The sequence below is a fragment of the Aotus nancymaae genome, unplaced genomic scaffold (assembly GCF_030222135.1).
Source record: "Aotus nancymaae isolate 86718 unplaced genomic scaffold, 86718_ANA_hifiasm-v0.15.2.pri h1tg000011l, whole genome shotgun sequence".
Taxonomy (NCBI): Eukaryota; Metazoa; Chordata; class Mammalia; order Primates; family Aotidae; genus Aotus; species Aotus nancymaae.
The window spans coordinates 77,245,332-77,267,887 of record NW_026988422.1 but is presented as its reverse complement, the minus strand read 5'-3'; the positions used below and the strand labels follow the sequence as shown (position 1 = coordinate 77,267,887).

The window sequence follows — 22,556 nt, the reverse complement described above, 5'->3', positions numbered from 1 at the left end:
GGCTTGCCCGCATGCCTCTGTGTTTGTTAGCTCATTTGTGCCCTGGCCCTTTGTATCCCCAGCCCCATCCCACAGTATCCAGCAGCCAGACACCCGATATCCCAAATGTCAGGCTCTGCCACCTGCCACAAGCTCCGCACTGAGCCTCGATCTCTCCAAAGCCCTTTTACACCAACTCCTTCATCTCACTCCCCCTCTTCCCTTCTCTTTCACTCCATCCTCTTCCTTCCTGCCTCTTGCCTTCCCTTCTTCTCCTCTTCCCCTTTCTTCTTCCTCCCTTGTTCCTCTCTCTTTGTCTCCCAACTCTACATCTCTGCGTCCTCTTTCCCTGTCTCTGTCTCTGACCCACTGCATCTCTCTCCTGTCTGGCTCCCTCCTGGGTAGTTCCAGAAACATACCCATATATGGCCTCCATGTCAAGGATCACAAATGATGACATCACGTGCGGGCCAAAGCTCCGGGATCCTCTCTAAAAGTGAGAGTCTGTATTCGATGCACCCGGAGGAACGGGAGGCAGGATCGCAGCTTCCTCAGTGCAACCTCCAAACAGGAAATCTGAGATTCATAACATCTTATAGTTTGGCTTCTCAACACTGGTCATGCGGTGGCCCCGAAATAAACTCCCTGCTTCAAAGGAGAGCGTTTCAGAACTGCCTGGCAGAGAAGCCAGAAGCTTGGGGCCAGGGCAGAAGGAAAACTCGGGGAGCATGTTCTGAATTAAGACACTCTCAAGAAAATCCTTTGTATTATCCCTGAGTTGTACCCCTGTTTCAGAGCCTAACAGGTAATGCATGCTTTCAACTTTCTTATACAGACCTTGCAAACGATCGTTGGGCTGGCCGGGATTTTCAGCTGCAATACTTACCGGAAATCTCTTGTAGTCAAACTGTGATGTTGCTTTTCCCTCTGTCTCATATTTTCTTGAGTTATACAGCATGCTGGTGACGTTCATTTTGGATGCAATGAACAGAGAATCAGCGATTTGCACGTACTTGCCCTTTCTTCTGGAAGACTCTTGCTCAGAATATCACTCTGCTGTGCACTTCTAAAAATGGAAATGCAAGAGGAGTTATCAATGATGCTATTGTTGGGTCCGTAGGTCTTGGGCAATATCTGTGACAGACAAATGACTTTCAGAAATGCTTTCAGGTCAGGCACACAGATCGGAGTTTCCATGAGTGGGAGTTAATGTAATGTAACTTTTGCAGAATGCCTAGGCGTGCACGGTATTGCGGGAGACCACAGCAAGCGAGGTGCCGTGGGATCTGCTCGCAACTGCTTGGGGATTAGCAGAGGAAATAGAGAAATTTTATTTATGCGAGATCTAACAAGGCTGTGGAATGCAGGGACGCAAGAATACCACGCACGCGTGTGTGTACACGCGTATGCATGACACATTTAAGGAGGCCATGGCCTTTGAAAGGATAGGTGGGATGTCCTCAGGGTGAAACCAGAGACCTCCAGGTGGAGGAGCCGCGTGGGCAAAGGCAGGAAAGTCGGGGGACCTGGGGTGATGGTGGAAGTGAAACGTGGCTCTGGCGAAGGGTCCTGCACTTGAAAAATGGGGGTGAGGCTGGAAGGGGAGGTCAGAGGGAGAGGCAGATCCTTCCAGGCCAAGCAAGAAGCTGGACGCTTTCTGAGTTTTTGAGCGGAGGACAGCGCACGCCCAGCCGCACACATTGAGCATCCGGGGTGTGACAGGCCACGGCCAGGTGCCTACACTCCCACCCATGTGCCCACATCTCAGGCCCCAGAGTTGGGGGCCCAGAAACATGAGTTGGTCTGTTTCTCTAAGCAGAGAGTCATTTTCATTTCAGCGGCCCATTCCCCTTGGAGGATGTGAGATTTGACTTCGTCAGCTCTTTGGGAAGCCAGGGTGACAGGCTGGAATGAGGAGGCTCCTAGGTGGCTCGTAGGGAGGACAGGTACACGAGGAAGGCCTGAAGCAGACAGAAGCTGAGCCCCTGCCCAGAGGAGTGCTCTTCTGAAGATAAGCTTGTTTCACGCAGGGCAGGATTGAGGGGCCTCAGCGGGGCACAGGCAGAGCCAGCAGGGGCCAGCACCCCTGCCACAGCCTGACTCCTGCCTGGGCAGAAGCACCACGAGGCAGCCAGTGGCAGATGCTCAAGGCACTTCCAAAACAGTGGGACAGGTCCCGACAGCTGGTGGCAGGCCTGTGTGCTACACAGTGTCCCCAAGAAGCTGGCAGCAGCTCCGCTGGGCACCATGCTGGTTTGCATCATCTGTTCTTGCACAAATAGGCCAGGTCATGAGTACCTTGTGGTGGCGGGGGTGGGGGATGCTGTATAATCCACCCGTGGTGACCTTCGAGTAAACAATAACAGTCCACACCAGCGAGAATTCATTGAGCACTGGCCCAAGCATGTGTGGAGATTTCTGTCACTGACTTCCGTCAAGGTCACCATGAGTCAGAAGTGATCGTTACTCCCATTTTCAGGTCTGGAAACTGAGGTTATGAGAGCTTAAAGGTCTTGCTTAAGGCTGGACAGCTGCAAGTGCTGGAGTCAGGAATCTGACCTGTTGGTCTGCAGGGTCTACGTTCAAAGCCACAGTGGCATCCTGTGGCCTCTCGAGGTGCTGGGGCAGTGGTAAACAGGGCCATCACGCACCCGGGGAAATGTCTCTGGCACAGTCAAGGCATCATAAGGTGCCCGTGTATTGTGGACAGGCCAGATCCCAAGAGTCTTCCCAAAGGAGGCACAAAAATATCTCTGGGCCTGCCCAATGCCCTTCCATTTCTGCTCTGCCAAGGGGCAGGCTGCCCACAGGAGGTGGCTGTCACAGGAGTGGCTTGTGTCTGTGCTTCTCTTTCTTTAGCACCATCTTTTGGAATAATTCACGCCCAGGACTATAAATGATGTCATTAAGAGCTTTGTGGTTCAGAAGAATGTTTTGGGGAGATGGTGCTGAAATACAAGTAAATTGATTCCTAACCTGCCTGTTTTTTAAAAGAATGGGACATAGAGGAGTGAAAAAGGAGAGAAGAAAGCAAAGAGAAGCGAAAGATTTAATAAAGGCAGGGTTGGGGGAACTCAGAAGAGAGAGGATAAGAAAAAGGAAAAAGAACCTTGCCGATTTGGGTGAGATCTAGCTTAAAAGATTCCCAGCCAGCCCTGCAGGTGAGGAGGGGGCTTTGGAGGATTCCCCCTGCCCTGCCCGAGGCTTCCTGCTCTGCCGCCTGGAGTTAGAGCTTCCAGAACCCCCTGCGTGTTCTGCCACGAAGGAACCAAGGTGAGGGTCTGCCGTCTTTGGGTGCCCAAGGGACAGAACAGGGCTGGGGGGCTGCAGTAGGACAGGGATGCAGGGGAGGCTCAGAGGTGGACTGACCAACCCCGTCCAAACCTGTCACCCCCACCTCCATCACCAGCGCAGACAGCAGAGCCTGGCATAGTAGAGCCTGGGCAGAATGTGGGTCAGGGGCCTGGAATCCTGTGTCCTGAGCTGTTTGTGTCTGAGCCACACAGATGTGGGGAGGGCCCAGGACAGGGGCCAGGCTCTCGCAGGGCCAGGAGGCAGCAGAAGGGCCCTTCACTCAGGAGGTGGAAAAGAAGGTGACCCACGGGCCTGGAGACTCAATAGCTCCAGGGCCCGAAGAGATAAACCAGAAGCTCAGTCTTTGCAGGGGCTTCCTCAGCTGGTGGTGTGGGCACCGCCACAGGCAGTGGGCATTTGGGCCTGTGCAGAATGTATGCCCATCATTGCAACAGGGCACTTTCCCCATAAAAACGGGAGCTTTCTCCTGTGTTCTCCCTTCTTCCCTCTCTTCCTCTCACCCTCGTTCTTGCTCTTTTTTGGAGTGGCATTCTCAATGTACATCAACAAGTAAATAACTACCAAGACTTGCTGTTAGGGTCTTAGACTATTCGGGAAAGATTCACCGAGCTTCGGGTCAGCAAGGGGTGCTCCGTTTCAGACGGAGCCTCAGTCTCCTTCTCTATACAATGGGCACAGAGTGTCTGGTGGTGTTTCGAATCCCTGGTTGTCACCTCCCACAGAGTGACCTTGGGGCAGTCACATCCCCACCCCATACAAAGAGGGGAAAAGCCCTGTCTTGTGGAGTCAGCTGGGGCCTGCGGCCCTGCGTGCACCTCTTGAGTTACCTCCGACAGCCCCAGCCCAGCCTTGGAAGTCCCAAGGCCTTGGCACCCGAAAGCTGGGAGCTTGAAATCAGCATCAAAAGGTCTGAGATGACAGAGCCAGTGGTGGTGGTGGCGGGCAGAGGGTGGGGGGGCACTGCTTCTTAGAGTCTGAACAAAGGCTCAAACTCCCAGCAGCTGTGAGGCCCCAGACACCAGCCCCAGGGCAGCCGGAGGCTTGAGATCACCACCCCCACAGCCAAACGCTCACCCTGGCTTTGACTTGGCCGCTTGTGGGGGTCAAAGGCAAGGTGGCTGGAATTCCATTCCCCTTTCCTTACCAAGGCCAGATCACTTCTTAGCCAGAGCAGAGATGAAAGCTCCAGGGAGAGAGATCCAAGATGGCTGATGATTAGCAGCTCAGGCACGTACCTCCCAGTGAAAGCGCAAAGAACGAGAGGACGCCACACTTTCAGACGAAAATTAGTTGCTCACGGACCAGGAGATTCCCAGTGGAGGAGATCCACGGGTCGCCAGGGCGACTCTTGTGGCCGGCGTGGTGGTTTTGCTGGTGCCTTAGCACGCCAGTTCTTGGTGCAGAGTCCGGAGATTCCCGGGCAGAAAAGCACCATCAATCTTAACACCGCTGTTTTGGCCGGCTCAGTGGATTGCTCAGATTTCGGCGCAGGGAATCAACAAGTTGGACGTCAGAGACCCAGTTAGAAAGTCGGTAATTATAAAGACGACAGACGGACAAATATATAATGAAGGGAAGAAACCAGCGTAAGAAGGTAGAGAATACTCAAAATCAGAATGCCTCTCCCTCTACAGGGGATTGCAATTCCTCATCAGTAACGGAACAAGGCTTAATAGATTACACGTGTGTTCCAATAACAGAAGCAGGTTTCAAAACGTGGGTGATAAGAAACTTCTGTGAATTAAAAGAACTTGTTCTAACCCAATGCAAAGAAACTAAGAACCTTGAAAAAAGGTTTGACGAAATGTTAACGAGAATGGACAATTTAGAGAGGAATATAAGTGAATTGATGGAGCTGAAAAACACAACACGAGAACTTCGCGAAGCCTGCACAAGTTTAAACAGTCGAATTGATCAAGCAGAAGGAAGGATATCAGAAGTCGAGGACCAGCTCAGTGAAATGAAACGAGAAGACAAGAATGCAGAAAAAAGGATGAAAAGGAATGAGCAAAGTCTCCAGGAAATATGGGACTATGTGAAAAGACCTAATTTACGTTTGATAGGTGTACCTGAATGTGATGAAGAGAATGAATCCAAGTTGGAAAATACTCTTCAGGATATCATTCAGGAAAATTTTCCCAACCTGGCAAGGCAGGGTAATACTCAACTCCAGGTAATACAGAGAACACCACAAAGATATTCTTCAAGAAGACCAACCCCAAGGCACATAATCGCCAGATTTATTAGGGTTGAAATGAAGGAGAAAATACTAAGGGCAGCCAGAGAGAAAGGTCAGGTTACCCACAAAGGGAAGCCTATCAGACTTACAGCAGATCTCTCAGCAGAAACCCTACAAGCCAGAAAAGAGTGGGGACCAATATTTAACATCCTTAAAGAAAAGAACTTTCAACCCAGAATTTCCTATCCAGCCAAACTAAGCTTTATGAGCGAAGGAAAAATTAAATCTTTTGCGAACAAACAAGTACTTAGAGAGTTCACCACCACCAGGCCTGCTTTACAAGAGCTTCTGAAAGAAGCACTATACATATAAAGGAACAACCAATATCAGCCTTTCCAAAAATACATCAAAAAGCAAAGAACTTTAACACAATAAAAAATTTACATCAACTAATGGGCAAAACAGTCAGCTAGCATCAAACGCCGGTATTAAACTTATATATATTTTAATTGGATAAAAAGCCAAAACCCATCGGTATGCTGCATCCGGGCCCATCTTACATGCAACAATACACAAAGACTCAGAGAGAAGCAGGAAGATTTACCAATCAAACAGAGAGTAAAAATAAACTAATAAACAAAAAGCAGGAGATGCAATTCTCGCCTCTGATAAAGTAGACTTTAAAGCAACAAAGATCAAAAGAGGCGAGGAATGACATTACATAATGGCAAAAGGATCAATGCAACAAGAAGAGCTAACGATTCTATAGATCAACGAGATAGAAAATTAACAAGGATATTCAGAACTTGAACTCAGACCCGGAACAAGTAAACTTAATAAACATTTATAGAACTCTCCACTTCAAATACACAAAACATACATTACCACCTCACACCTATTCCAAAGGTGACTATATAATTGGAAGTAAATCACTCCTCAGTAATCGCATAGCATTTCATAGGTTTAAATTAAATATTGGTTGGCTGTTTGTTTGTTATCTTCTTCCCTTATTCCTTCCTGACTACATCATTAAGTATAATTATCAGTATAAAAGAGGTTTTCAATACCCATTACTAAATTGCATTCTAGCCTGAGCAAGAAAGCAATACTCCCATTCTCTCTCCCTCTTTCTTTTCCTTCTTCCTCCTCCCCATTCTCTCTCTCTCTTTCTCTTCCTTTTTCCTCCTTCCTATTCTCTCTCTCTCTCTAAAAAAAAAAAAAAAAAAAAAAAAAAAAAAAAAAAAAAAAAAAAAAAAAAAAGAAAGCTCCAGAGGGATGAGGTTTAGGGTCACAGAGCAACTGGCTCCTTGCCATGGCCCTTAGTGTTGTGTCAGAGAGCCTGATGAAGAGGGTCAGGCCGCCGTGGTCTCAGCCTCTGGACCACATGCACTCCAAGCCTTAGTCCCCTCATTCACACCGTGCAAAGACCACGCTTTTCCCTGGTCCTGAAAAGGTAAAATGAGGCAACAGGTGAAAGTAACTTGGAAACAGGACAGGGACCCACAGGCGCCAGCTTAATTTTTATTGATTAGGTTTTAAAGCGATAGGTCTCGAGGTGGGGAGAACAATGACCTACACCCCCGACCCCTCCAGCTGGAAGTATTTCCTTGGGTTTCCTAGGACTCCTCTGCCTCCTGAGCGGAAAGGCAGATTAGAAAGACATGTTTTGGCAGAAGGAGACAGCATTTCAAGGAAGGAGGTCACATGCCCTGGGAAACAAGGAGCAGCCCGGTTAACTCCTGACTCCCCAGGCCAGCCCAAGCAGCCAGGTTATAGGATGGCCTCAGCTGAGGGTCCTGTGATGTCTGGGAGACCCTGAAGCTTTTGAAGGAGATTTACAGAGAGTATGTGTGTGTGTGTATATTATATATATTATATATACATGTAGAGTGTATGTAGTCTTTTTGAGTGTGAATGCGCACATGTGCACACACACACACACACACACACATAGTCTTCAGTTTGATTCTGGCCTTCACTCAAATCTTGAAAAACATCCAGAGGTTGTTATTCATCATGTGGGATGAAAACTTGGTGTAAAATCAGATGTAGCCTCTAGTCTCTTCCTTGTCACTTTCTCCCTCAGTGTGCCTCAGTTTCCTCATCTGTAGAAGAGAAACAATAATACCCTTATCATAGATTTATTATGGGGTTCAAACTAAAAACAAAGATGAGAGAAATTCACTGCAAGGGAAGGCATTACGGTTCTAATTCTCCCAATAGCTGCTGCAGTGGGGTCAGTGACATGAGGGTGACATGTGGATCTGAACTGCAGGCTTTGCATAAGAGCGAAACCTAAAAGGTCCAAGTGGACCCTACCCGAAATACTCATCAGCACTTGCTCTGTGCCCAGCATTGTTAAATGAATTAAGTGCTCACTACATGGCCACTCTCGTCATTTGTCGGCAGTCATCTCATGCAGAAATTCAAGTTCAGCCCCATAAAAATGATGAGTTCATGTCCTTTGCAGGGACATGGATGAAGCTGGAAACCATCATTCTCAGCAAACTAACACAAAAACAGAAAACCAAACACCACATGTTCTCATATGGTGTTGAACAACGAGAACACCTGACATAGGGAGGGGAACATCACACGCCAGGGCCTGTCGGGGGTGGGGGGCTGGGAGAGGGATAGGATTAGGAGAAATACCTAATGTAAATGATGGGGTGATGGATGCAGCCAACCACTATGGCATGTGTATAAAAACTATGTAACAAACCTGCACGTTCTGCGCATATACCCCAGAACTTAAAGAAAGAAGAAAGAAAGGAGGGAGGAAGGGAGGGAAGGAGGGAAGGAAGGAGGGAAGGAGGGAAGGAGGGAAGGAGGGAAAGAAGGAAGGAAGGAAGGAAGGAGGGAAGGAAGGAAATTCCAGCTCAGGACTGAGGGTAGAGTGGGCTGAGCTGTGGGTCCTTCCGAAGTTCTAGGGCAGCAGATTATGTGAGCAGAGAGGGCAGGGGGACAGGAGGGTTCCTGGAAGTGAGGAATTTGAATGAGTGGGTAGAATCCATTCTGCACTTCAGGAGAGGGTGTAGAGATCCCCTTCCTCCCCAAGCTCCAGCCCCTTTATTGACGTTTGGGACCACTTGGCAGGCTCTGCACACAGCCTGAGGAGCTGACAGTGACAGCGGCAGCTTTTGACCACAGCTGTCACGAGAAGGCTGGGCTTGGGGCTCATTTTCACTTTCACTCTCAATCTTGTTAAATGGAGGAGAGCTTGTGGGAATCTAAATCCCTCAGAGGGAGCCTCCTAGAGAACCGCCGGCTGGGCACGAGTTCAGGTAGCACCCTCCCAGCAGGAACAGGTCCAGACTGTCTCACCCACTTTTTGGGGTCATGGCAGAGAATCGCAGCATCTTGGGACCTACGGAATAACATGGGCAAATTTTTCAGGGCCACTGACTGTGTGCTAGGCACTTTTCATTTATATCTGTCACCTCACTTCACCTGACAACACATCCATAGGCCGGATGTCATTATTATCTTCATTTTACAGATGAGCAAACTGAGGCACCGAGTAACCTGCTCCCCGTCACACGGCCAGGAGGTGGCGGAGCCAGGGTTGAGTACTGGCCGTGGGGCGCCAGGGCCATGCCACTGCCTGCCACTGTGCAGTAAACTTCTCCATAACGGCTGTGCTTCCAAGGGTGTGAGGCACTGTCATGATTCTATGGTTCACCCACCTGTCTGTCCAGCATTTATTAAATACCTACTGTGTACATGGCCTCCGGTTAGGTCCTGGGGTTACAACATGGTGTGACATAATCCTGCTCCTCAGAAGTTTCTGGACTTTCTAGGGAGACAGGGCCATAGCAGGCAGTCCAAGTGGTAGAATGTGAAGGGGGCCCTTGGAGGCAGCTGAGGACTCTCAGCCATCAGGGAGGCTTTCTGGTAGAGGAGGTGCTGGAGCTGTGTCTAGAAGGACACCTCGCAGGGCAGGGTGCTGATGAGCAGCTCCATCCACAAACACAGCTGAGGATGCCAAGCGGCTTGTGCAGCCTCACACACCTGACCCAAGTCCCTGGCATGACCCAAGCCTCCGGTGGAGCTTGGTGTGCCGGAGGATGGCTGCCAGCGTCCTCCTTGGCCCCGCCCTCCCAGTGTGTCCCCTCTAGACCCCAGTTTTCTGCTGAGATATCTGAAGAGTGACCACCCCTCCCACCCCAGCCACTCAAACAACCACACAGACCCACCCCATCCACCACCAGCTCCCCGGGCAGACCCTGGCTGTCTGCGAGCCTGGGTTGGTAGAGAGCGGTAGGTACCAGGAGAAAAAGGATCACTTTTCAAATGTGCTTTTGATCCTCACTGCAGCCCTGCCAGGGTCCATGTCTCTTTGCCCATTTCACAGATGTGGAGACTAAGGCCCAACTTAGAAGAGCACTGGCTCTGAATGAAGCAAGTGCTGCTCCCAGTGCTTTACGTGGATGAACCTAAGTAACCCTGTCACAGCCACTTTACAGATGTCACCTGGGAGAGGTGGGGCTCCTCAAGAACCAAGGTTTGGGGTGCTGCAAAGAGGGCAGGAGAGGCACTCCTGAAGGCCCTGGGGGGCCAGGCCTCCCCTGCTCCACGCTGGTCTTGGACTGGCCCCTCCCTCTTCAGGCCCCTGGCTCGTCTGGACAAGGCCCATTAGACTCCTGCTTTCCCTGGGAAAAGGCTATTTTTGATTCCAATCGGCCTCCCAGAGTGTCCCTTGAGGCTACTGGCCTCCCTCCAAGAATTAGGCCCAGAAGGCCACCCAACCCCCAGGCAAATGCCTCAGAAATCAAGCTGGGCAGCATCTTCAGGACAAGGGGAAACTGAGGTCCAAAGAGGGGGAAGGCGTCACCCCGAATCACTGCCCCTCCCAAGAAATAGGTTCTCTGATCATGTCCATTTTACAGTTGAAGAAACTGCTGTTCCAGAGGCTCTCCCGGCTAACAACCAGCAAAGCTGGGATCTGAACTCAGTCAGGCTGGCTCCACGAGCTGCTTCCCATCTTCCCGCTCACGCTGGGGATGGGCAGCACCACCTGTCTCCAGGGAGACACCACCATAGTACCCCTGACGGCTGTCACCAGCCTACGATTGCATCGGTTCAGGGACGGGGACTTTCCTGTCCAAGCAGCTCGTGCATTGCCCAGTTACTAGCAGCCAGACCCATCGCTAAGCCTGTACACACGTGAGCCCTTTTGACTCTGCCGCCAACCTCATAATAATACCTGCTAATATCTCCATTTTAATGCACGAGGCAACTCACGGTGGGGAACTTACCCAAGAACACTTGAAGGCTGAGGACCTCAGTGGCAAAACAAGAGATATATGGGTCCACAGTGGGGTAGGAAATGTGCCTCCTCAAAGAAGTAAACTCCATAACAGCTGTGCTTCCAAGGTTTGAAGCACTGGTGTGATCTTATCATTCATTCACCTGTCCACCTAGCATTTATTAAGTACCTATTGTGTACCCAGTCTTGGGTTAGGTCCTGGGGTTAAAAGACAAGTGTGGCATAGTCCTGCTTCTCAGAAGTTTTGGGACTTTCTAGGGAGACAAACCCATGGCAGGCAGTCCACGGACTAGACCCTCTCCAGGTCCTGTTAAAGTTAAGCCCATCTCTTCTCTCTGTGTGCATACCTTCCAAGCAGCAGGCAAAGGGGCTGGTGTGGTTCCCAGGGCACAGATGCAGGCCAGCGGGTGCCAGGCAGCTGGGAGGATAGCTGGCTGCAGCTGGATGAGGACAGGTCTGCTCCAAACCCACGTGTGTGCCAATTGCTTGGTTCGGTGTTCCTGGAATTGCCAGAAGAAACATTGGATTTGAGGTTGAAAGATCAGGCTTCAAATCCCAGCTTTCTAGCTATCTGGTCTCCTATAAACCCTTCCCCTCTCCCTCTGAACTTAACTGCCTCCTCTGTAAAATGGGACCAATAACATAGGAGCATCAGGGTCCTTTTGGAAGGAGAGGAGCTGTAGAGGAATTAAGTTAATTCAGTGAAAAAGCTTTCCTCCCTTCCAGGACTGTATGAGGGTAATGACATGGATAATTGGTCAGCGTAAAGTCTCTGAGTGGCGTCAACCCATGGGAGAGGCTTGGGAAAGGTCTGGTGAATCTGGAATTACCTGTGGGATTGGCGATTCTGGGTGAACATTACCTGGCTTCCTTCACCTCCAGGAAGGCACGTGGCGGTGGAAGGGCCACTGCGGCCGCGTGCTGTCTATGAGTCTCTGGCCCATACCAGGCTGCAGGGCCAGCAGCTGCCTCGAAATGATAGGCTGGAGGGGTCCCCAGTAAATAATCATGTTACCCTTACAAGCTGCCTACACATCTTAGCTCACATACGCTTCTACAACCTAGTGAAGTAGCTTGTCTCATTCCCATTTTTACTGATAAAGGAACTGAGGCCCAGAAAAGGGGAAGTGACTTGCCCCAGGTCATATAGCTAGTAAGTTGCAGAATTGAAAGTAGACTTAGAGGTCTCGACCTCCAGACTCAAGATCCCTCCACTCCCTGCTGGTTCCCTGTTCCCCCGTGGCCAATGCTAAGCTCTTTGCATATGGGGGACCTGTCGACATGGCCGTAGGGGATCCCAGGGACAGATAGTTTGAGGTTTACTAGCGCAGAGCCAAACCAAACGTCTCGTTGAGTTGCAGACTCTTTAGAACTGAAACATCTGCGGAAACCATCCAGCCCCAAATCCTCCTTTTACTATGAGAAAACTAAGGCCCAGAGTGGGACGGGGACTTAGCCGAGGTCACAAAGCACTTTGGCATTAGCGTGGAGATAATAGTGCAGTCTATGACTCTTAGTGCAGTGCTCTTCCTCCTTGTGCCCTGGCTTTGAGCAGACACCTTTAGATGGTGGCACCGGGATGCCAGGTCAGGTCCTGGGCACCAGCACTTCCGGCTAGTTTAGCACCACATGCACTGAGCCCCTATCTTGCCTCAGGCGGTGGGGTATGTAAAGCCGAAGCAGCTCTAGAGAAGGGGAGGGTGTCAAACCTCACTGGGCAAAGCCCCTTCCCCACCCCTCTGAAGGCAGACCTGGGCCCACTCAGACCTGGCAGGGACCCCAGCCACACAGAAGCAGCGAAGGGGTGGGAAGCCAGACCTGGGCCAGCTGGAGATGGGGGGGCCACCCAGCTGCACGGGTACCTCCTGCCAGTACCAGTGGGCCAGAGGACAGGATCTAGTCTACCCTGCCATTTAACAGATGGAAAAACTGAGGACACAAGAGAGGAAGACAGGTGCTCGTGTCTGACTTGGGGCAGAAACCCAAGTCCCTCAGTTCCCTGGCCTGGATTCCTGTCATAATAAGTAAACTACAGCACTCCAAGCATCAGGCGTAAAGTGATTGTGAGGTCATGACGCCACTTCCTCTCCCCTAGTGCGGACCACAGAGTGACCGCCTGACATATTAATCTCTCTGAGCAGTGGTTCTCAACCCTGGCCACACACTGGCATCACCAGAGAAGCCTCCAGCATCGCAGTGCCCGGGGCCCAGCTGGAGGCTTTGAGTTCATTGATCTGGGGGCCGCATGAGAGCCTTGACATGTTTTCAGCCCGGCCTGAGAGCCATCTGTTAAGATGATTTTGACTGCCTGTAAGAGAAAACCCAACCAGCATTGGCTAAACCACAGGGATCCTCAGTCCTTACCTAACAAGTAGGCTAGGGTGGGCAGACCCAGCATTGGTTCAGCAGCTCTGGAACATAACGAACCCAGAGAAACTACCATCCATTCTGCCAAACTCCTTGTATCAACCTGTCATTCACTGTCCTCCTCATGGTCACATGATAGCTGCTACGACTCTGAGCATCAGGTCCTCCAAGCACTAAGCCAAGCACTAAGCAGAGGTTGGGGCAAGGAGTCGTTTTGTTCACTACTTTCTCTTTTATTAGAAAGGAAAGTCTTTCATAGGAGCACCCCAGCAGACTTTCTTTCATATCTCTTTGGATAAAACTAGACTCCATTCCCACCCCTGGACTAGTCACTGGCTGAGGCAGTGAGATCGTCCCACCTGGCTTGAAATAGTCATGACTCATCCATGGGACAGGGCACCCTGTTGCCTAGACAAAGCCAGCTTCTGCTGTCAGGGAGGATGGGGGAAATGGCTGTTGGGAGGACCATCTGCAGGATCCGCCACACCCTATGAAATGGAGATGTTCAGCCAGTCATGCAGTGAACTTTGACCTCCTCACATAAGGTGCTGGCCTTGGAAAGAGGATCCAGGGCCAAGTTCACCCATGAACTACTGACCATAGCTTAGGAAATGTTCTTCTCAGAATCTGGGTAGGCTCCCAGAAGATGGGCACTCACCCTGGGCCTTGAGGAAGGAGAAGGCTCCTCTGAGGAGGCTGGGCTTAGGCACCCAGGTGGGTTCTTTCTGGGGTCTGGGCTGAGGGGCAGCAAGCTCCACAGGGAAGCTCTTCTCTTGGTGATGGCAGAGGAGCAAAAGCAGATCCTAGTGCACACACTTGTCATGCATCCCCTTGACATGTGTCCATCAACACTCACAGGCCAGGGCAAGTCATGTGGACTTGCGGCCAATGTCAATAGGGAAGACTGGGGAGAGATCTGCCTTTAGGGAAACAGAGTGAATATGTGCTGAACAAATCAAAGTAATGCACTGGCATTTAGGGTATTTTTCAGAGGGCTATGTGATTCAGTGTTCAGCCAGGACCAAGAACCATTGACCCACACAGTGTGAGTCAGCCAGCCGAATGAAGATCAAGCTTAGTTCATTACACTTCATTTTCTTTTCTTTTCTTTTCTTTTTTTTTTTTTTTTTTTTTTTTTGACTGCCTATCGAATGTGAAGCATTTGAATCCACTTCATTTTCTTAAAGCAGTTGACACCCAACCAGAGTCCATTACTCTCCGAGGCACTTTTACGAAAAGAGTCACTGGAATTAACATAGAAAATTATATTAATGACTGATTTTAACCAGATCATATGATTTCAAGTAGTGGGTATGTGTCTGACTCATCTCTGGTATTCTCAGGCCTGCCACCGTGCAAAGAAATGGAGAAATGCCAGGATCTGTGCTCTTGGTAACTGGCATACTATCCTGTGTAAGCTCCATGAGGGCAAGGAGCTTTGTCTGTTGGAATCAGTGCTTAGAATAGTGCCTGACACAGAGTGGGTGCTCAACAAGTGACTTTTTAGTTAATGCATGCATGAATACATGGATAGATAGGTTACCTGGAATGGAAAAATAAACAATGGATGAGTGGATGAGTGGATGATTGGACAAATGGATGTATGGTGGGTGGATGGGAGGATGGATAAATAAATGGGTGGCTGGGTAGACAGGAGGATGGATAATGGAGGGATGGGAGGACAGTTGGATGGTTGGATGGATAGAAAGATGGATGGATAGATAAGGAGTAGTGATTGATGAGAGAATAGACAGATAAATGGTCAGGTGAGTGGACAGATGGATGGACAGGAGGATGGATGGATGGATGGAGGTTGAGGAGGTGGTTGGATAATTGAATATATGGCGATGGGGTGGGTGGATGGGATGGTAGATAACATACAGGTCGGTGGGTAGATGGATGTATGGGAGGATGAGTAAATGGATGAACGATGAGATGGGCTAGTGGGTAAATGAATAGATGAGTGGATGGATTGATATATAGACGGATAGGTGGTTGGGTGGGTCATATGACCAAATGAATGAATTTTAAAATGAATGTGTTATTGTCAGTGAAATGCAGACCCTTCCCTGTGGGTAAACAGCTATCCTGCAAAACTGTTCATGACCAGGATGGTTTTGGTTTCCACACAGGGTTTTCTGATTTGCTGTTTCCTCCTCCCCACCGGGTGTCTGTTCTGGAGGCCAAGGTGAAAGGTGGAGGAGGATGGCCACGCAGATCAGCACTCGGGGAGGCCAGTGTACCATCGGGCAGGAGGAGTACAGCCTGTACAGCAGCCTGAGCGAGGATGAGCTGGTGCAGATGGCCATCGAGCAGAGCCTGGCGGACAAGACAAGGGGCCCAACCACTGCTGAGGCCACCGTGTCTGCGTGTGCCAACCGCCAACCTGCCCATTTCTACCCGTGGACCAGGTGAGCAAGGCGAGGCTGATGAGGGGAGTGGGGCCACCCGGAACATCCACAAACTGCTGATCCCTAATGCTGTTAATCCAAAACCCAGGTATCCTGGTCTCTAGGTTGCCTTTCACACGTTCCTGATTTACATTTGCTATCTAAACTTACGGAGCTCTGGCTGTGCCAGGTACTGCAGTGGGCGCTATACACACTCTGCCTTCTTTAATCCTCCTAAGGATCCTCTCGGTGGGCTCTGAGTTATAGTTACATTTAAAAGATGAGGGAACTGAAGCTCAGTGCTGAAAAAGAGGCCCGAGGTCACACAGCCAGTAGATTACGCTGCAGAGAGCGGAGCTGCCTGGCTCCAAAGCCCATGCTCTGGCCTTGCAATGCCAGCTTTGTGCCAACTGCAGTGGAGCTGATGCTACAACCCTATCTATGCAGTCTCCCTTGAAAAACATGTCTGGTGAGCAAGGGATGTCTGCCAGGCAGGGCCATCCTGTCTCCTTCTTCTGGCTCCCACCTCTCAGCACCACCTCATCCTCTCAGTCACAGGACCTTCTAAAGCAGCGCCATCCAAATATGACACCAGCCACAACTGCAACGCGTGGATGCAATTTTAAAGGTTCCATAGGCACGTTTAGAAAGTAAAGAGAAACAGGTGAAATTAATTTTCATTGATATTTCATGTCTGAAATGTCACCATTTCCACCAATATGTTTACATTTCCATCAATATAAAAATGATGAATGAGATTGTTACCGATTCTTTTGGCCCTTCAAGTCTTTGACATCCAGTGTGTATTTTACACTCCCAGCACATCCTGATTCAGACCGGCCACATTTCAAGCGCTCCCCAGCCACATATGGCCAGTGACTACCTCATCAGACAGTGCAGAACTAGAAGACACCTTCTCGGTAGGAGGTGGGAGCCAGAGAGGGGATTAAGCAGAGAGCGACTGATCTTAAAATGCATTTGGAAAAGACATATGTAAGCCATGAAATTGCTTTTGGTCCCCCCAGCCCCCAGCCAAAGTCAAGCGTGTTTGGGCATGACTGGCAGGGCATGGGAATTGCTGTGACAATTGTGTTAGTGTTACTTTGGGGCATGGACACCAATCTCATTGTCTATAGCAGCCCGCTGGCTCCCTACGTGACCTCGGGCAAGTCACTTAACCTCTCAGAACCTCAGCTTCCTTCTCAAATAACAACCACAATAAACAGACTTTTTCCGATGTGCAGTCACAGTTGACAGGGGATGAAGGTGGGTGATAGTGCCTCTCAGCCCTGTCCCCTAAGCGACTTTGCTCTTGCCGAGGCTGGACCATCTCTGTCAGGCTGGCTGGGCAGAGCCCAGGATGCCCAGAGCTGAGGAGCCCCTTTTAAAGGGGAAGGCAGACAGCTACTTTGGGAAGCTGGAAAGAGCACGAAGACTCCAGGTTACTGAGCTGCCCCCAAGGACGTTCCATTCTGAAACCCAATCTGAAAAACAGAAACCTGAAGCCGAGGACTGTGGTCATCTTGGCAAATGCTCAAAGTGGCCCTGGTTCCTGTTCTGGCCGGTTCAACCTGAGATAGACCACAAGTTCCTCTATCTCAGGAGGGGTCAGATAGAGACAGGGCATCCTCCCTCTGAAGACAGAGCTGGCTGCATGAAGCCAGCACATCCCCCCAGGTGTCTGCAGCCTTCTCCCCAGAATGGGAGCGCCCTCAGGAGTCCCAGACATGCTTGGAAACATCAGAACTAAGTGGGCTCTCAGCCTCCAGACCCTGACTCCTCCTTCATCTGGTGGGTAAGGAAATGGAGGCCCACAGTGGGTCATGAGCATTTATTCAGCTTCCTGCGGAACAAGCTCTCCTGGAGAACTGAGACCATTTCTCTGGTCAAGCAGCTCTTGTCTGAGGTCCAGCCCCACAGGGAATGTAGCAGAGGACGGTCAGCCTACGTCTTCTTACTCTGGGAATGACCTGAAACCTCCTAGGTTCGGCTGTGCGCCCTTGCCTCTGGAAGGAGGCTGGGCTTGGGTCCTGCTGGGAAGAAAAAGCCCTTAAATAAATGTTCAATGCGATTCTCCTCCTCCCCACAAAATGTACATTGAGCATCTCTCATGTGCCTGGCACACAGTAATTCACTTAATGTTTACAAAATCCCCCCCAGAGTGGATGCTTCTGTGCCCATTTTACAGATGACAAAACATGCCCACAGCAGGGCCGGGCATGGAACCAGAGTCTGTCCGCTCTGAAGTTCAGACACTTCACCAGGCTCTGCTGATGCTGTGAAGGCCTCTTTCTGTTTCTTTCCCCTGCCAGACCTTGAGGTGAGGTTTTGACCTCATCACATCCGTCTCCCACACACAGAGGCTCAGAGTCCCCAAATTCACACGGCACACACGCACTTGTGCTCTCATACCCGACACGGTGTTACAGTGGGTACAGGACCCCAGACAGCCCTTGTTCACTCTTATCCTCCAAATAAATCCACAGCAAGTTCAGCAACAAGACGTCCCCAGGAAAGCCACACAGTAGCTCCTTCTCATCTTCAGGTCTGAGATTAAGCGTCACCTCCTCAGCCAGTGCTGCCCTGACCACTCTCTGGGACAGCTGGTTTGTCACCTCTTACTTGCTCTCATGGCTGTTTACTTTGTGGTCTTGACCTTGACTTACAATTCTTATTTATTCGTCTGCTTCTGCCATTAGCCTATGCTTCCGGTGAAGCGCTGTGTCTGACCCGTGGCAGGCACCACGGATTTATCTGTGAACGAGTGAATGGGTGAATAAAGAGATAGTTGAAGAGGCAGCAGAGTGGAAAGAAAAGTAGGTCTAGAGATTCAAGTTCCTCCTCTGTCACTTACTGGCTGTGCAACTTTCGGTAAGTTGCTAACCCTCTCTGAGCGCCAGTGGCCTCATCTTTAAAATAGCAACAACAAACATGTGCTGTGCTCCCCTTGCAGTATTCTGATGAAAAGCAAGTAAGATGAGGGGGGTGTTGGAGCCTTCCCACATCTTGCAGCTCATATTGACCCCCTGGCGCTGTCTGGGTGCCCCAGCACCAACCTCATGACTGCCTCTGCTTCATAGACAAGCTTCTTGGGTCTTCCTGGGACGCCCTCCTGAGAGTGTTCCCGACTAGACTGTGACCTCCTTGGGGACAGAGAGCTGAGCTGATATTGTTTAGTTATTTATTTATTTATATCTCCGGTGCCCAGCTTAGAGACTGGATCATTGTAGGCGCCCAATAAATGTTTTTAAATAAATAAATACCTTTGAAAACCAATAAAATGCTCTAGCATGTAATCAATCATTATTATATTGTGACCAAAATGGAGTCCACTGAGTCTTTGGGATCTTAGAAATGAAAGTCAGATCAGTATCCCAAAGAACACAGAATTCTGCTGAAAGCCATTTCCAAATTTGCTTCTCTCCCTCCTCAATGTAAGGGACAGAATTTGATGAGGATCAAATGAGGATCATTTGCCAAGCTTTGGTTCCCTAAGGAACCCCAAGAGACAGACCTAGCTTCTGTTTCAGGGGGAAGCGGGGCCTGTGAACCCATGAAGTGCAGAACCCAAGGTTTGCATGAACGGACCAGCCAGAGTGAGTCCAGGAAGCTGGATCTTCAGAATCTTTAAACTTCTGCATTTTATTTAAATAGTTTCTGAGAATACAGAAGAGGAAAACATGAAGCAGGAACTGACTTAGACTGATGTGTGCACAGCTGCAAACAATTCAAATCAAGCCACCCACACTTACTGTGAACTTATGATATGGCAGGTTGTGAATCAGGCCTGGGCCCTGCTCTCCCTAAGATCACAGTTGAATGAGGTAGTTCAGGCCCAGAACTACCTGATGGCCCAGCAGGGCGAGCACAGCTTGCTCAGTTACAGAGGGACACTAGAAAGGGTCAATTCACTTAGTCAAGGAAGTAGGCTTTGCAGGATGAATAAGAGTTCGTCAAGCAGACTGGAGGAAGTAAGCCGCTTTAAGCCTCAGTTCCCTCATTTGCAAAGGAAGCCGATTACATCTCCTTCACCAAGTGGCCTGGAGAATTAAATGAGTTGCCCTGTACAGTGTCACAAGGCTTAGTGCATAACAAATGCTCAATGAGTTGAAGTTGTGGATAGGAAGGCAGAGTCACTGCAGTTTGGAATTCATGTTCTCCTCTACATGTGATTCTTCTCTGGTCAGCCCAGAAAGGACGGACTGGCTGGTGGATGAGGGAAAAACAGAAACCTTGTGGGTAGGAGGCCTCTTCCAGAGACCGTGCAGGAACCAGAGTGGGAGTTAGTTACATGCTGTGAGTTCTTCTCTCTACCCGAGAGGGCAGGGGACGGCTCTCCAGGAGTACGAGACCTTGGTCCACAAACACACAGTACCAAGATTGTCATGTGGGGTTTTCATCCTTCAGTGACTTTTGTTTGTTTGTTTGTTTTATTTACTTAAATTTATCAAGCGCCTACTGTGTGCTACACATCATACTTTTGATACCTGGGCTTGACATAGGTCGCCATGAGGCTCTAGGGAGAGAACAGAGGGCCTGGCACAGTGGCGGGCACGGGGTGGACTCATGGCATGGCGGCAGGCGTGGGGTGGACTCATGGCACAGTGGTGGGTGCGGGGTGGACTTGGCACAGTGGCGGGCGTGGGGTGGACTCATGGCACGGTGGCTGGTGCGGGGTGGACTCATGGCACGGTGGTGGGTGTGGGGTGGAATCTTGGGTTTGTTAGCTCTCTCCTCTATTAAGATGCCTACTTGCCTCCTGCCTTCAGCCAGGCCCAGCCCAGTCACTGCCTCCCTGGGGCTGGCCTGGCTTCTTGCTGACTCAGACAGGGCAGCCATGTGTTGACCCACCAAGTGACCGGATGCACTGTCCCCCCAGCCCATTCTCTGCTTTCACTGAGCCTGACAGGTCTGAATCCATGACAAGATGGACTCCAGGGTCAGGTGATGGTGACATCTCTTCACCTCAGAGCCTGCCTAGTGACACACAAAGGACAGAGGCCCTACCTGGGCTCCTCCAGGCCATGACCTGCACCACATCCTGCGGAGGCCAGGCTCCTCTCACCTCCCATGACTCAGCCTAGGAGGTTTGCTCTGCTGAGAATTCCCCTGCATGGGGCCCGAGGGGAAATGGGGCCTCCAGCCTCGATCAGCAACAGCACAAAACCCAGTCAGGGGCCCTGGCTCCCCAGCCAGCCTTGAGACTCAGGGCCCAGTAACTCTGAGCAGTCGCCTTGCTCAGCCCCCAAAGCACCCCGATCTCAGTGCTCCCAGAATGAGCCCTCCTGCCTCTACTTCAGTGCATCCTCTGTGACTCTGTGACTGTGTGTGACCTTATTTCCCTCCCTGCTGGCTTCCCAACATCCTCAGGATCCACAGAAAGATATGTCTTAATGAGCTGCATGGCCAGCCAGAGCTGGGAAATCTTTGTTGAATGGAACTCAGTCTGTCTGTTTCCTCATCTGCAAATTGGAACAGCATACCTGCTGCGTCATCAATGATGGCAGGAGGATGGAAATGAGGCGAGGAGAGGCATGCCTTCGTGAACACATTTGCCCTGCACAGCTGTCAGACGTTGTCACCATCACCATCTCCCTCCACCTCCATCAGCCTCAACCTCCCGGCCGCCACTGCTGCTGTTACTATGCAGCAACAGGTCCTAGTTTAGAACGGTGCAGTGGGTCTTTTACCAATGCTTTATTATCCTGCTAAAAACATTCTAACGAGGCGGGTGATTGGAGGCCACACATGGACTAAGCATGAGGGCAGCCATGACCCAAGGATCCTGGGAGGTGGAAGCTCAGGGCCTCATCAAGACGACGGGGCTGGAGACGGCCGAGGTGCGCCTGGCCCCAGGCTGCCTCCACCTGCCCGGCTCTCTCTGCTTCTCAGGACCAGGTGCTAATGCAGAGGACACTGAGCCCAGCAGCTAGTAGGGCTGACGAGGGGCCCTGGCTCTGGGATCTGCTGGACATGGACTCTCTCCACAGCTGCAGTGAAGACGTTCCCAGTCTGGTCCCAGTTTCACTTCTCCATTTTGCAAATGAGAAAACTGAGGCACAGAGAGGGGATGGGGCTTGTTCAAAGCTGCAGGGCTGGTCAGTGTGGAGGTCGGAGAGCTGGAGAGAGAATGAGAATGCAGGAAGAGACCAGGCCTTCAGAGGACAGGGTGGCATCAGAGCTGGGCAGACAGCAGCGGTCTGAACCTCTGCTCGCTCTCTGCCCCGCTGCAGGTGACCCTGCACAGTTACGTCCCCTCTCACAGCCTCCGTGTCCTCATCTGTAAAAGGCACCCCCATCTACAGTCAGCGGATGAGGATGAATGAGGATACGTGCAGGCGGTGTCCCGCCCACCCCGGTGCGGGTCAGTAGAAGGCCGGGAGCAGGGGGCGGGAGAAGGAAGGTGGGAAGGAGTGACCGCGGTGAGGGTGAGGAAGGTGGCCAGGCCTGCAGCCAGCCCTGAGAGGGTGAAGCAGAGGGGTGAGCAGGTCCTCCTCTCCCGCCGGCCCTGCTCCTCTCCACCAGGCCCTGGCCTTGCCGGGGGTACCCACAGAATCTTTAGGCACTGGCCCGGCCTGAAAGAGTGCGGGTGTTTCTCAGGGTCACACTTACCTCATGCCCCACAGGGTGTGAGTCACCGGTAGCAGAATCCTCCCCAATCCCCTGAGAAGAGTATGGGGAAAGGCCAGGCCCACTGGGGTGTTGAGAGCGCCAGGCCTGACCTCCTGGGGGTGAGGTCAGCAGGGTCCACATACCCTGTTCTCACGACGACCCCAGACCAACTCAGATGTGTGGACCAGCCATCCCTCCTCCTTCCAGCCTTTCCACCCTCTCAAGAGCCTGGCAGGGTGGGAAAACTGAGGCTTAGAGAGGAAAATGATGAGAAAATTAACAGTGAGCACGTGCGGAACACCCTCTGAGCTCACACTCCACCAAGCTCCTCACACCAGTCGCTTACTCAGGCCTCACCGGCCCTCAAGCACAGGCTGTTTTCATGCCACCTTGCAGGTGGGGGGACTAAGGCACAGAGAAGGTCAACCTGTCCCACGTCACATGG

The 22,556-nt window shown here is 50.9% G+C and overlaps 1 protein-coding gene and 1 long non-coding RNA gene across 3 annotated transcripts in view; one reads left to right on the top strand and one right to left on the bottom strand.

The window, feature by feature from the left end:
• Positions 1 to 647: 647 nt before the first annotated feature.
• The window catches only part of ASB2 (ankyrin repeat and SOCS box containing 2), a 44,667-nt gene continuing 22,758 nt past the window's right edge, over positions 648 to 22,556 (top strand). Inside the window, exons 1-2 of one of the 2 annotated variants that reach the window (XM_012453170.2) lie at positions 648 to 784; positions 15,242 to 15,520. In XM_012453170.2, the coding sequence (XP_012308593.2) occupies positions 15,315 to 15,520 (206 nt within the window). In that variant the 5' untranslated portion in view covers positions 648 to 784; positions 15,242 to 15,314. Of the gene's footprint in view, positions 785 to 815; positions 3,253 to 15,241; positions 15,521 to 22,556 lie in introns of those variants that run through there. The other variant, XM_012453171.3, reaches the window with a different exon arrangement.
• Positions 6,982 to 11,870, bottom strand: LOC105717798 (uncharacterized). Its single transcript, XR_001107599.2, has 4 exons — positions 11,605 to 11,870; positions 11,090 to 11,242; positions 8,798 to 8,840; positions 6,982 to 7,578 (listed from the first exon to the last, which is right to left on the bottom strand). It is a non-coding gene; the product is annotated as an uncharacterized LOC105717798 (long non-coding RNA).